Here is a 12,370-nt window from a genome sequence, read left to right on the forward strand (position 1 = left end):
ACTGACTTGGATGCTCAGCCCCAAGTGCTGTATCTACAACACTATAACACAAACCTTTACTGTAGGGAAAAGGAACCAGTCTAAGAAACCTTCCCTTGGCAGAGCTCTGCTCTCTGGGACCAGAGCAGAACTGTAACAACTTCACCAGAGAAACCTCCTGCCGAGCAAAACTGCTACACTGGGAGAACATCCCCAGTTGGAAGACCCTCTCCTGCCTGAGTGGAGCCGATACACTGGGGAAGCTTTTCCTAAGCTTACTGCAACCTGTGGTGGTCCTTGGCTCCCGAGCTCCAGGATACCTTTCCACCTCAGCTGTGTAACACTCAGTATTCTGTGACTCCCGATCTGTCCGAAATGCCAACAGTTACCCCTAAGGCCCAGGGAACATTGAGGAACAGGAGGCAGAAAAACTGTAAGAGCCAGAGGGCCAGAGAGTCTGCTGTAAGACTGTGTCTTCTAGATGTGTCAGGGAAGCTGTGCCCAGGGAGTCTCAATATGGCTGTTTAAGCAGAGCTGAGTATGGACAGGGAAAATCTCATGGGGCCCCATGCCCAGATGAAGAGCTACAGGCAATTAAAGACTGTTGAGAGGCAAAATCAGTCTTCCCCAGATGAGCCCCTTAAATTATTATCCAATCCCAAGTGGTCAACCCCAAAACATATACATATAAGTAACACTAAACAGACTCAGCAGATTGTATTTACACATTTGCTTTCATGTATATACATACACATAATTAAAGAATGAGAGGTCATGAATTTGAGAGAGAGCGAGGGAGGGGAACATAGGAGGAAGAGGCAATGATATAATTATATTTTAGTTTAAAAATTTTAGGTTTTGAGATCAATTCAATCTATGTAGCCCTGGCTGTCTTGGAACTCACTGTGTAGATCAGAATGGCCTCAAACTCACAAGGATCAGCCTGTCTCTGCTTCCAGGGTGCTGGGATTAAAGGTGTTAGCTAGCTTAATTTTAAAAATGATTGTAGTTTAGATCCCAAGAATTCATGAAGAAGCTGAATGAAGGAGAGTACAACAGTTATGATGTTGAGGGTTATTAACTTGAGAAGATCTAGAGAGACGGGCATCTTGGCATGTCTGTAGAGGATTATCTACCAACTCACTATGGGTGGTATTAAAAGAAAGTCGCTGTGCACAGGATCCATTGATAGAAAGAGAATCTCTCTCTCTCTCTCATTCTCTCTGTGTATAAATGTGTCTTCCGCCCTCCTTTGCCCCCCTCCATAAATACAATGTAACCAGCTACTTCAGGCTACTCTGCTTTGATTTCCATGTAACTGTGAGTCAAAATAAACCCTTTCTCCTAAATTGCTTTTGTCAGTTTATTTTGTCACAGCATCAGCAAAGGAAACTAAAATAATCTCAGTTCTTATATGGGGGGATGGGAGAAGAAGACAGGAAAATCCCTGGAAGCCTGGGGTCAGCTAGCAGGTACATGTAGTGGCAAACAATAGACCCTACCTCAAGAAAGGTAGAAGCCACGCTTGCCTTTTAACCTCCAGATGATGCCCACCATGGCATGTGTGTGCACTTACACACAGCATGGCATAAACGGTAGTGAGGAGGGGGAAAGAATCCATCATACATCTAGGTGAAGAGACAAGGAGGAATAATTATCCAGGAGGAGCAGGAAATTGCAGACTCAGAGGTTAGGTACAACATTATTGTCTTTGTTTTTTGTTTAGACAGGGTCTCATTATGTAACTGTGCGTGGCTGGCCTGTAATTCACAGAGATCCTCTTGCCTCAGCGTCTCAAATCACTATTTGTAAGATAAAGAACTCTGATCATTCTGTGAATTGTGAAGAAAAATAGTTGATGGCAAAGAACAATGAAGGTGTGCTGAAGAATCACTGAAGGAACAGGGTCCTCGAGGAAGAAGAAGGGCTTTGCAAGTCTTACCCTATCAGGGGCCTGCTAGGAGCTCACAGTCTGATGGGGAAGCAGTATCAACACACAGGAGAGTGGCACAGACACCAGTCCTCTGGGCACATTATGCCACAGAATGGAGGACTCAGCTGGCACAACTTTCCCGAAGCCTGTCTGAAACTGCACATCTTCACTCCCACAGTCTCATGCAGCAGCTGAGGCCCAGTCCCACCAGGGATTTGATGAGGCTTTTCTGTTTGTCTGTTTCGTATGAATGAACAAATGCACTCATTGGTAATTATTCCCAGGGATAGAAATTTTAAAGAGGTGAAAGAACATGTTTTAAAATAAGCAAAGTAATTTGGGACATTAAAACAGTCAAACATTAATAAAAATCACATACAACAGAACGCATGCCTACTTCAGCTATGAGTTAAACTGACTGGGCAATACTGGAGGGAGTCACAGTTCTCAAGTTTCCAGACTTGGTACGTTTCAATGAATATCATCTTCATACTGTCCCTCTGTCAGACAAATCTGTGGGCTTGCTTGCTTTATAGGATCCACCTACTTTCCAAAATTGACTTGTGTTTAATTACAGGGGTCTATCTTTCCTATTACTAGAAGCTAGGCCTCAGAGTTTCAAGGCAAATGTGATGACTCTCCCAACAAAAAGAAACCACCCACCCAACCAACCAACCCGCGCACCATCTGCTTTTATTAGAACTCCTGTACATAAGTGTTAAAACTGTTATGTTTTACAATACACACAGAGAACATCCATGTACAGATCACAGGGAAATTCTCCAACAAAGAATAGCACCAGAACCTAGGGATCCCTATTTATTACTATTGTGCTAAGAAAGGAGGCACTTCCTAAACTGACAGAAAAGGAGCTGCAACAGAAAATGGTGTGTGGTGACAATATCTAAACAATACTTACTATGTCAGAAAACAAAACTACTTTAACGAACAATTATATACATAATAATTAAATAGTCTGACTTTTAAGGGTCAAACCAAGCCCATTATCTATGACTTTAAAAGGCACAATTCAATGCATTCAGAAGGTAGGGGTGGGGTTTACTTACCTATAGCACAATGTAAAATCTAGAGAGGAAAAAAAGGGGGAGAGAGAAAATTAGTGAGGACAGCTTTATTTCACATAAACTGCTCTTCCAACAGTGGTCAGCAAAACTTAACCTGAAAAAAAATTTCCACTTTTAAACCTTACTACAAGCTATTTAACAAAATAAAATTTGTTATTAGTTTTGTTTGTTCATTTTAGTTTGTGCATCTCTGGGAGAGATCCTAAAGACTTAATGGTCACATAGTGGCTTGCTAGATGTCAATGACCTCTTTTATAACTCACCAGCTCACAAGTACAGCCAAACCACAGCATCTCCTGCGTCCCATAATCTGCAGAACAGAACTGTCACAGGCCACACAACATGGCACCAGTAGCTCCTTTGTTGGCTGTTCCTGCCCAGCAGACCCTTCAATGAAGATATTCATTCTTCAAAGCTCCCTATCCTTGGTCCCTATCTTGCCTCCTTCAATGATCTTGCTGCAGAGTTCTTCCCTGTTCTAATTTCTAGACATGTCTCCCAGCTCCAGGTCTACTTTCCAAACTTCTTGAACGTCTGCATGCACTATATAAGCATCTCAAAATGGTTACCTCAATGAGAAGCACATCACTTCCTCCCTATGTTCCACCTGAGGCCACTAGGCTCCCTGTCTCTTGGACTAATGTTCCCTCACCCCCAAATCTCAACTGGCTTCCTATTCCTGCTGATGCATCTCAGATCCGTCTTGTTTTCACTTCTAGCACCTGGAGTGAGAGTGTTATTTCCAACCTATTTCAATGGCTTCCCAAATAGCCAATTGTGTCTGTCCTTCGAAATTCCTGTTGCTTTAACACTGGTGATGACTGTCTTAAAGTCACCTATAGGATAAGTTCATGCACAGAATTCTTCTGGGAGATAAGGATAAAATCTGTTGGAGTTCCTGTTATCACTTTTACAAAACATCTGTCATTATTTGATCCTGCTAGTCACCCTGACAGGTAGACAGGATAGTTAGGGCAGTGAGTGGGAACTCAGCAATGGCCTGGGCAAGGACCCATGCCTTGGTTTTCTACCACTATTCCTGAGTATGAGACCCAGAGGTCAGACTGTCACAAGACAGACTTTAGCTAAAATATACTGTATTCTCTCTGTGCTTAAAGACTCCTTATTTCACTAACACTCCCAACCCCATTTGCGGTGGAGAGTAGAAGGAGAGAGCCTGGATTAAAAAACTGAGCTGTGCAAAAGTTGCCATTACTTAAGAAGAGAAGAAAAGAATCTCCATCCAGCCAATCATGTTATCCTTTTAAAAAAAACACCCTGGAAAACCTCAACTGTGTGACTTACACAAGAGAAGCTGAATCTCCCACTGCACAGCTGAAAAACTAGAGGACATACCTAAATTAAAATGAAGTACACGAATGAAGCGCGTTTTTTGAGAAGACAGAAAGCAGCATGCACTCTCTTCATGTATGTGACAAGACATCCTCACTGTTCATTAAGGACAGGGCACTGCAGGGAAAAATGGCAGCAATTCGTGCTACCCTATTTTCTAAATCTCATTCCTACGAGACTGAGCCTCTCCTTTTTCATCACACAGATTTTACAAGGCCCCCTTCACCTTCCTGATGAAACTCACAGCTAATGTGACCTACTTACACAAAAATTCCAAAAACTATCCTAACTGAAACACAAAGAAGAAATAAAAGAAAATAATTTAGCATATATATATATATATACATATACATATATATATTTCAGTTTGTGAATGCTTTTGGACATAAAGATATTAGAACAACCAGATACAATATTAACTAATAATAAATTTGGATTTAAAAATAAAATGTTGAGGGGCCAGGGAGAAGGCTCAACAGGTGAAGGCCCTGATGTACAGTCTGGGCAACCACGGAAAGGTAGATGGAGGGACTGACTCCACAGTGCTCCCTCACTTCCACTGAGTGCACTGTGACTCCTGTGCCCACCCACACATAATAATAAATATAGTAAGAATTTCAGACGCCACTCTGAGTAAGCACTAGCTTACTCAGACTATCACAAGAAACAAAACCACGATTAAGGTTGGTAGTGACCGAAACACAGCAGAGCAGACAAATGGAATTCTATTTCAGATTAACTAGATCTTCTGTACAAAGTATAGCACAGAGGTAATCCTGTAGGTTATTCCAAGGGGTCAAACTCAGAAAGCACAGAAAACGTATCCTTCTGTCCTGAAATTCTGGGCCTAGTGCACAAAAACTCCTTGTACATCCTATTTTTAAATAGTGAGAGAAGGACCAAAAGATAAATTATGAGAAAATGAACCACCACCACATCAAAATGACCCAGAGCACTTCAAGAGGCAACAATATAGTTATGCACTAGACTGGGGACCCTTTCAGACAAAATTAAAAACCAGAGTTAAGAAAATAACTCAGTCAGTAAAGTGCTCACAAGAGACCTGAGTTCAATCCCTAGAACCACACATAAATAAACAAACAAACAAAGCAGGCTGGTAATCTAGAGCTGTGAGAACAAAGCCTGAGTCAAAACCACACAAAAACTGAGGTGGATGCCTAGGTGTCCTCTTGTTTCCAGCTTCCACACAAATAGTAACAACAGTAATTTTAAAACCAAAGTAATCACAAAATAAAACTTCTATTTCACAACTGAAATTTCTTCTTCTTCCTCTTCCTCCTCCTCCTCTTCTTTGGTTGTTTCCAGACAGTTTCTCTGTGTAACCTTGGCTGTAGAACTCGATCTGTAGACCAGGCTGGCCTCAAACTCAGAGTCTGCACGCTTCTGCCTCCCAAGTGCTAGGTGAAGGTGTGCACCATCACCGCTCAGCCTGAAATCTCTTATCATTACACAGATAACATGAAATATTATCAGTCTATATTAAAGTATTGTTCCCACTTTTCTTCGAGACAGGGTCTTGGCTAGCCTGGAAGTTGCTATGTAGACCAGGTTGGCCCTGAACTCCCAGAGATTCTTCTGCATGTTGGGTTTAAAGGTGTGCACCACCCAGTTAGAGCTACTCCACTAATTTAATACCTAAAGTCTGAGTAGCAACCTTCAGTCCCCTACCCCATATTTCTGGGATGCCTCACTATTCTTTCAGTAACAACACTAGCACTCTGAAACCTTCTTAGCCAAGTATACAGGATAGGAGTATCATTGTACTTCCAGAACACAATGTGGGAGGGAACAAATTATTTTGAGGCAGTATCTTTATTTCATATTAGCTTTTTCTTCAAATTGATGGTATTAGCACACAGAATTCTAAAGGCAATCTCCCAAAGTTACAACTGTCTATCCAAATGACAATCTAGATATTGTAGGATAAAGATTTTGCGAATGCAATTAAAATATCAATTTATTTATTTATAGATAACATCTCAGTCTGTAGCTCAGGCTGGCCTGGAGCTCACAATATAGCCCACCTGGTTTCGAACTTATAGCAATCCTCCCTAGTTGATGTGACTATAGGCATAGGCCACTATACCTCAGTAAGTCAACTGATTTTAAGATGGTATGGGTAGACTGGACTCAATCATAAGCACACTTTAAGAGTTTTCTAACATGCATGTGACTTTGGGTTTGAGTCTCAGAACTGGAGAAAAAGTAAGAGTCTTCTGTGGCAGGTAGGAGTAGGGAAGTCAGAGACAGTCAAAGAACAAGGATTCAAATGAGCATACTTAAAGGCTGGAGTGGCTGTGTGACGAATGTCTGCCAGCCAATAGCTAGCCAGGAAACAAGAACCCCAAGGACATCTGCCAGCCTCCCTGATGCTTGATGCTGGCACCTTGATTTCAGTCTTGTGAGTCCCTGAGCAGAGAAGCCATGGGCTCTAGCTTCTAACTTACAGAACTGGGAACTAAGTGTGTGCTGATACAAACTGCTGACCGTATGGGGTGCAGCAACCAAGTCTACAGCAATCCTCTAAGCCCTTTCTCTAACATCTTGTGAAGGTTTTTAGTATTAGTATATACTATGAGAGGCTAGCCTGGGGAGGTGGGGGGAGCAGAACAAATCTTCATTGAGTTGGATTCTTCCATGTACTATAGGGCATCAAGTGAGCAGTGTCCCTAGTGACGACAATGAAAAGGCCTTCATAATTTCCCTACTCCTAGGACAGTGGTTCTCAAGCCTGCTAATACAGCTCCTCATGTTGTGGTGGCACCCAACCACAAAATTATTTTCATTGTTACTTCATAACTGTAATCTTGCTACTGTTATGAATTGTAATGTAAATGTCTGTTTTCTGATGAAATTAAGGTGACCCCTGTGAAAGGGTCATTCAATCCCCAGGGGGTTGCAACCCACAGGTTGAGAACTGTTGCCCTAAGAGGTACCAGTGTCCTGGGACCCATAGATTCAAATCACTGGACTAAAACAAGCATATCTGATAGGAAAAACAGTAGCTAACACTTGCCATATTCAAACTACCTGCAAAAACACAATGCATTCTTCCAATCTGAGCCCTTTAAATTATGGGGATATGACAGCCAGCCCTAACTTGATGGCATTGTGTTATTGCCTGCTCTATTCCAGTGACACATCTCCCAGAGTGCTCAGACCTGTATAATAATTTACACAGAACTCCCCTGTAATAGCTAAAGAAACTTAATATGGTAGCAGGTACCCCTTAAGGGCTGTTGACCTTTGCCCTAGAATGCCTTCAGAGACCCTAGAGGTCTGGAAGATTTAATAAGAATAGGATAATGATGTTTCTGCTTTCTGCTTTTGTAAACCTACTTATCCCTGTGGGAGTGGGATGAAGTAGTCTTTTTGTTACTATACAATGGGAAAGAGAAACAACTGGGGGAAGTAAATAAATTTTCTTGCCCAGCTATGAATTTCATAGATAACTGTAATGTACACCTTGTTATCCACCTTTATAAATTCCCCTTTAGCCCCCTTTGGCACAGCATGCTGTTTGGTTCTAAAGCTGGCATCCTTCTGCTAGCAGTAAAAATAAATTCATTCAATTTAAATGAGTTGAGTCTAGGTCTTTGGTCTTTCCCAGTTGATTCAAATGCTATACTATCTACCTACAAAAAAAAAAATACACTGGTTTTGGTTTTAAATTTTAATCCCAGTGTCAAATGCCATCTTGTACAATTGTTATTTAGAAACATCCTTTTTATAAAAGCTTCTACAATTTGAACTGAGGAAATTTTGCCAGTTATCAACAAACATTTCCAATTTCATTTAAAAATTATTTAATATGTATGGATGTTTTGCTGGAAGGTATGTTCTTTGTACCACATGCATGCCTGGTGCCAAAAGAGGGCCCCATATTCCTTGGAACTCTACTTACAAAGAATTGTCAGCTACTGCGTGCTTGCTGGAACCCAGGCCTCTGGAAGAACACCCAGTGCTCCTAACCACAGAGCAGTCTCTCCAGCCCCTCCAATTTCATTTTTAATCTAAGGTAAGGAAATAACAGCAAAGCATCTACAAAGTCTCAAGGCCAACATGAAACCACGTGGGAGGAAAAACACCTGAGCCCAGTACAGGTCAGGTATGCACCCCCTTCAACTGGCTTAAGAGGTCATCACTGGCAAGAGAAATAGTTGCTGTGGGTTCAGTCTCAAGAACAGAGAGCTTCCAGACAGGATGAAATTCAGAGCTGGGCAACTCAAGTTGTGTCTACTACAGTTTTGCAGCAGCCCATAATTAACCAAAATTTGGTTCAACTTGGAAAATAAAATACCATATACAGATAATCCCATTTTGCTTAAAATCCATGCATATAACATCTAGCCTTTTTCCCCAGTGCTGAGGATCAATTCCAGGGTCTCACATATGCTAAGAAGGCGCTCTACACTGGACTACACCCCTAGCCTTAACGTGTTGTCTTGAGGGACAAACACCAAAATGCAACAAGGGTAATGTTGAGGCATGGAGCTTATGAACAATATGCATCACCTCCTTCACCATCTTCAAATCAAACAGAGAATACACACTGCCTTTACTGTTAGAAGGAAGAACTCCTCTCTCCTCGGGTAGACAAGAACAGGATTTCTGACAACTCCTACTGGTCTTTCTCCACCTTTTAATTTATTTACCTCAGGAAAAGAAGATGACTCATCCTAGTGTCAGATTTAGAAGGAATAAATAGGGTGTGCTGAACACAGCCTAACCCAAAATTCCCATGAAGCACCTTATGTGGAAGAGAAGCAATGGGGCAGGGAGAGAGCAAGTGGGGTATATGTGACTACCTTATGTGATACACATATGTGAAAAAAGTATCATGAAGCCTGTTATTTTCTACAAGGAATGCATTCATAAAGTTCTTGAAAAAAAAAAAAAACCAAGTTCTTATGGGTTCTTCCAGGTCATCTGGCTGCTACCACCTGTAATGGAGTGTGTGAAATCACTTCTGGGATTCAGTGAAGAAACAAAGCATGTTTTCCTGTCTAGACTTCACTACATGGGCTATTTCTAATATTCTCACCCAACTTCTTTCCAAATGTTTAGAACCTAAGCAAAGCAAAACAAAATAAAACAAAAAAGCCTATTTACTGATCACCTTCAGAGACACCAAATGTTTTTCCAAAATCCTTTTACATCCTCAAAAGAGAAAACTAGTGAAATTGCCCTAATTACCAATATTTTCTCATTGTTACTTAGTTTCACTATCTTGCAGAACTATAGTGACTAATTATTTGCTTAAGTTTCATTTTCTGAGAGTGAAGTGCTAAAGCTTCACAGAACTTCACATTGGAAAGTAATTTAATCCAGTGTGTTCACTGCACACAATAAATTAAGGCCCAAGAGAGAACAGGGTTACCATGCTAACCAAAGACAAAAACTGTCTTAGGACCTAAATTTCACGTCTGCAGTGTTTTCATACATAATATGACGAATCTTGAGCATTCTATTTTCACTTCTCAAGCATTTCTGCCAGCGTTTCTACACATTTTGTTTCTCTGTTCAGATAAACATTTACTCATCAAATGACTTCCCATGTTCCCGCTACAGACACACTTAACTCTGTTGTGAAATCAGCTTTATCTTATGCTGTGATCTTCCTCCCTCCCTCTACTCTGCCTATTCCTTTTGATCCAGTCTTACTACTTAGCCAAGGCTGGTCTCAAACTCCCAGTCTTTCAGCCTCAGCTAGGATTACAGTTATGCTCCACCATGTTCATCTAGTCTCAGCCAGCTTTTCTTTTCTCTTTTCCTCTCCACCCACTTTTTTGTGGCACTGAGAGTTGAAACCAGGGCCTTATATGCTATGTAAGAGCATTTGCTTATGCTATTTGTCTATCATCTTGTAAATTTATAGTAATTCTCCTGTCACACATACTGTTTCTTAAGATTTATTTATTTTTATTTTCTGCATATGAGTGTTTTGCCTCCATGTACATACATGTATGTCTACCATGTGCATGCCTGGTAACCACAGATGCCAGAAGAGGCATCAGATCGTCTGGAACTGGAGTTAGACTGTTGTGAGCTAGGTGGGTTGTGGGTGATGGGAACTGAACCTGGGTCCTCTGGAGGAGCACCGAAGCCATCTCTGCAGCCCCTGCCATTATCATTTTCAACTTTGAAAGACTCTGTATAGCAAATACAGATCTCAATTATGTTTCCATGACCCCAAGCGCTCAAGGTGAGGCTGTAAGATAGAATCCACAAACTACCTAAGCTTATTGTTTTCCTTACTTAAACATGGCTTTAATCCTATTTTCCTCACCCATCCTGATTTTTATTATGTTTATTACATATAATTTATTGTGTCTTTCAAGATTCATAGAAGAGGTACATAAATGTATACTAAAGCACAGAAAGTAGGAGCAGGTAGCTCTTATTCAGTACCTGCACTCCCCACACCCCACAGCACTGGCAATGCCAATGCCCTTCAAGCCCTTCTCCAACACCCCAGGTTTTGCTTTTATTCTACACACTCTCCTATTCTGAAACCACACATGTATCTCAGTAATTAGTCTCACTATTCTAAACTTCAGCTGGGCGGTGGTGGCACATGCCTTTAATCCCAGCACTCTGGAGGCAGAGGCAGGTCCTGGCAGAGTCTGAACCACTCCATGGAATTCCAGGTGCTTCCAGGTGCAATCTGGACCATGGAATTCCAGGTGCTTCCAGGTACAATCTGGACCATGGTCAATCTATCCTGGGCTATGCAGATGCCACTAGTCTCATGTACCCAACAAAATGGAAATGAAATTTAAAACTTAGTTTCTCAGTCCCACCAGCCATGTCTCAAGGGCTCCAACTATGTGATTAGTGGCTACTGTACTGGACAGTACAGACATTATACTGTCAGACAGTTTAAACACACAGAGCCAAAGACTTTATTATTTATACAACAGCAATTGGACTTTGGAGGTGTTAGAATGCCCCCACCTGTAGGAAATGTCTCTTTAGGGGCCTACTGCTCTCACCCAGCTCCACATGGATTTTGTTCTTTAGGAAGGCCTGTGTCTAAGGCCCTAAGTTGCTTTGACTGTTTCAGTTCCCAGTTTCTTTTCTTCTAGGACTTAATATCTTTGCTATAAGTTTAAGAACTTAGAAATACAAAAAGAGGCCGGGCGTTGGTGGTGCATGCCTTTAATCCCAGCACTCGGAAGGCCAGCCTGGTCTACAAAGCGAGTTCCAGGACAGCTTCCAAGACAATACAGAGAAACCCTTTTTTTTTCCTGGCAGAAAAGCTCCTCTGTGGTGTGCCATAAACTGTCAATAACCAGCTGTTCCATTCAGAAAAGTTTCTGTATTTTTTTCTTCACATTTACTTCGAATTACATATTCTAATTTTTCCCACTTCTTTGCATAGCCTTACTGCTCTTTTAAAGGTTTTATGTCTGCATTCAGTTCTGTGGACACACTAATGGTTAGTTCAATGAGCTCCCCTTCCTCACAGGTTGTGCCTCCCTGTTCTAGCACCATGTACCCACCAGCCAGCCCACCAACATACCACATCTCCCGTGTGCCAGGCAGCCCATTCCGTGCAATGCTCTTTTCATGTCTTAGAGGTGAACTCTACAGTTCTCAATGGCTTCTGCTCTGAATCTGCTGTACCTGAGCTGCTCTCGGGAAAAACAGTCTCCTCAGTCTTCAGGGTTACAGCTTGTGTCACTGCTGTCCTTTTGCTGCCCTACAGTCACTACCCACATATTTAGTTTTGGGGGACGGATTTGTTTTTTAATTTTAGCACATTCTGTTCTAAAATCATTATCTTTCTCACCTCTTTGAGCACTGTTTTAACTTCTATTTGCTTGAGTTGTCAAGCAATGACACCTGTGTGGGTGGGTTCTTATTTCCTACAGATTCCCTGTTCCTGGCAAATGTTGTGACACTTCTTATATCCAGGTTCGTTTTCTCCCATTCAGTTCTCACAGTTTCTGAAGCTGGTTTTTCTGGGCTTTGTTGTTCAACAAGTTTGTACTAG

The 12,370-nt window shown here is 41.6% G+C and overlaps 1 protein-coding gene across 1 annotated transcript in view; it reads right to left on the reverse strand.

Annotated features, from left to right (window-relative positions):
- The window catches only part of Hacd2 (3-hydroxyacyl-CoA dehydratase 2), an 88,444-nt gene that overhangs the window by 65,905 nt on the left and 10,169 nt on the right, over positions 1-12,370 (reverse strand). Inside the window, exon 3 of the mRNA XM_005071527.4 lies at positions 2,980-2,998. Within this exon, the coding sequence (XP_005071584.1) occupies positions 2,980-2,998 (19 nt within the window). The remainder of the gene's footprint in view (positions 1-2,979; positions 2,999-12,370) is intronic.

This window comes from Mesocricetus auratus, unplaced genomic scaffold (assembly GCF_017639785.1).
Source record: "Mesocricetus auratus isolate SY011 unplaced genomic scaffold, BCM_Maur_2.0 Super-Scaffold_100008, whole genome shotgun sequence".
In the NCBI taxonomy this organism is placed as follows: domain Eukaryota; kingdom Metazoa; phylum Chordata; class Mammalia; order Rodentia; family Cricetidae; genus Mesocricetus; species Mesocricetus auratus.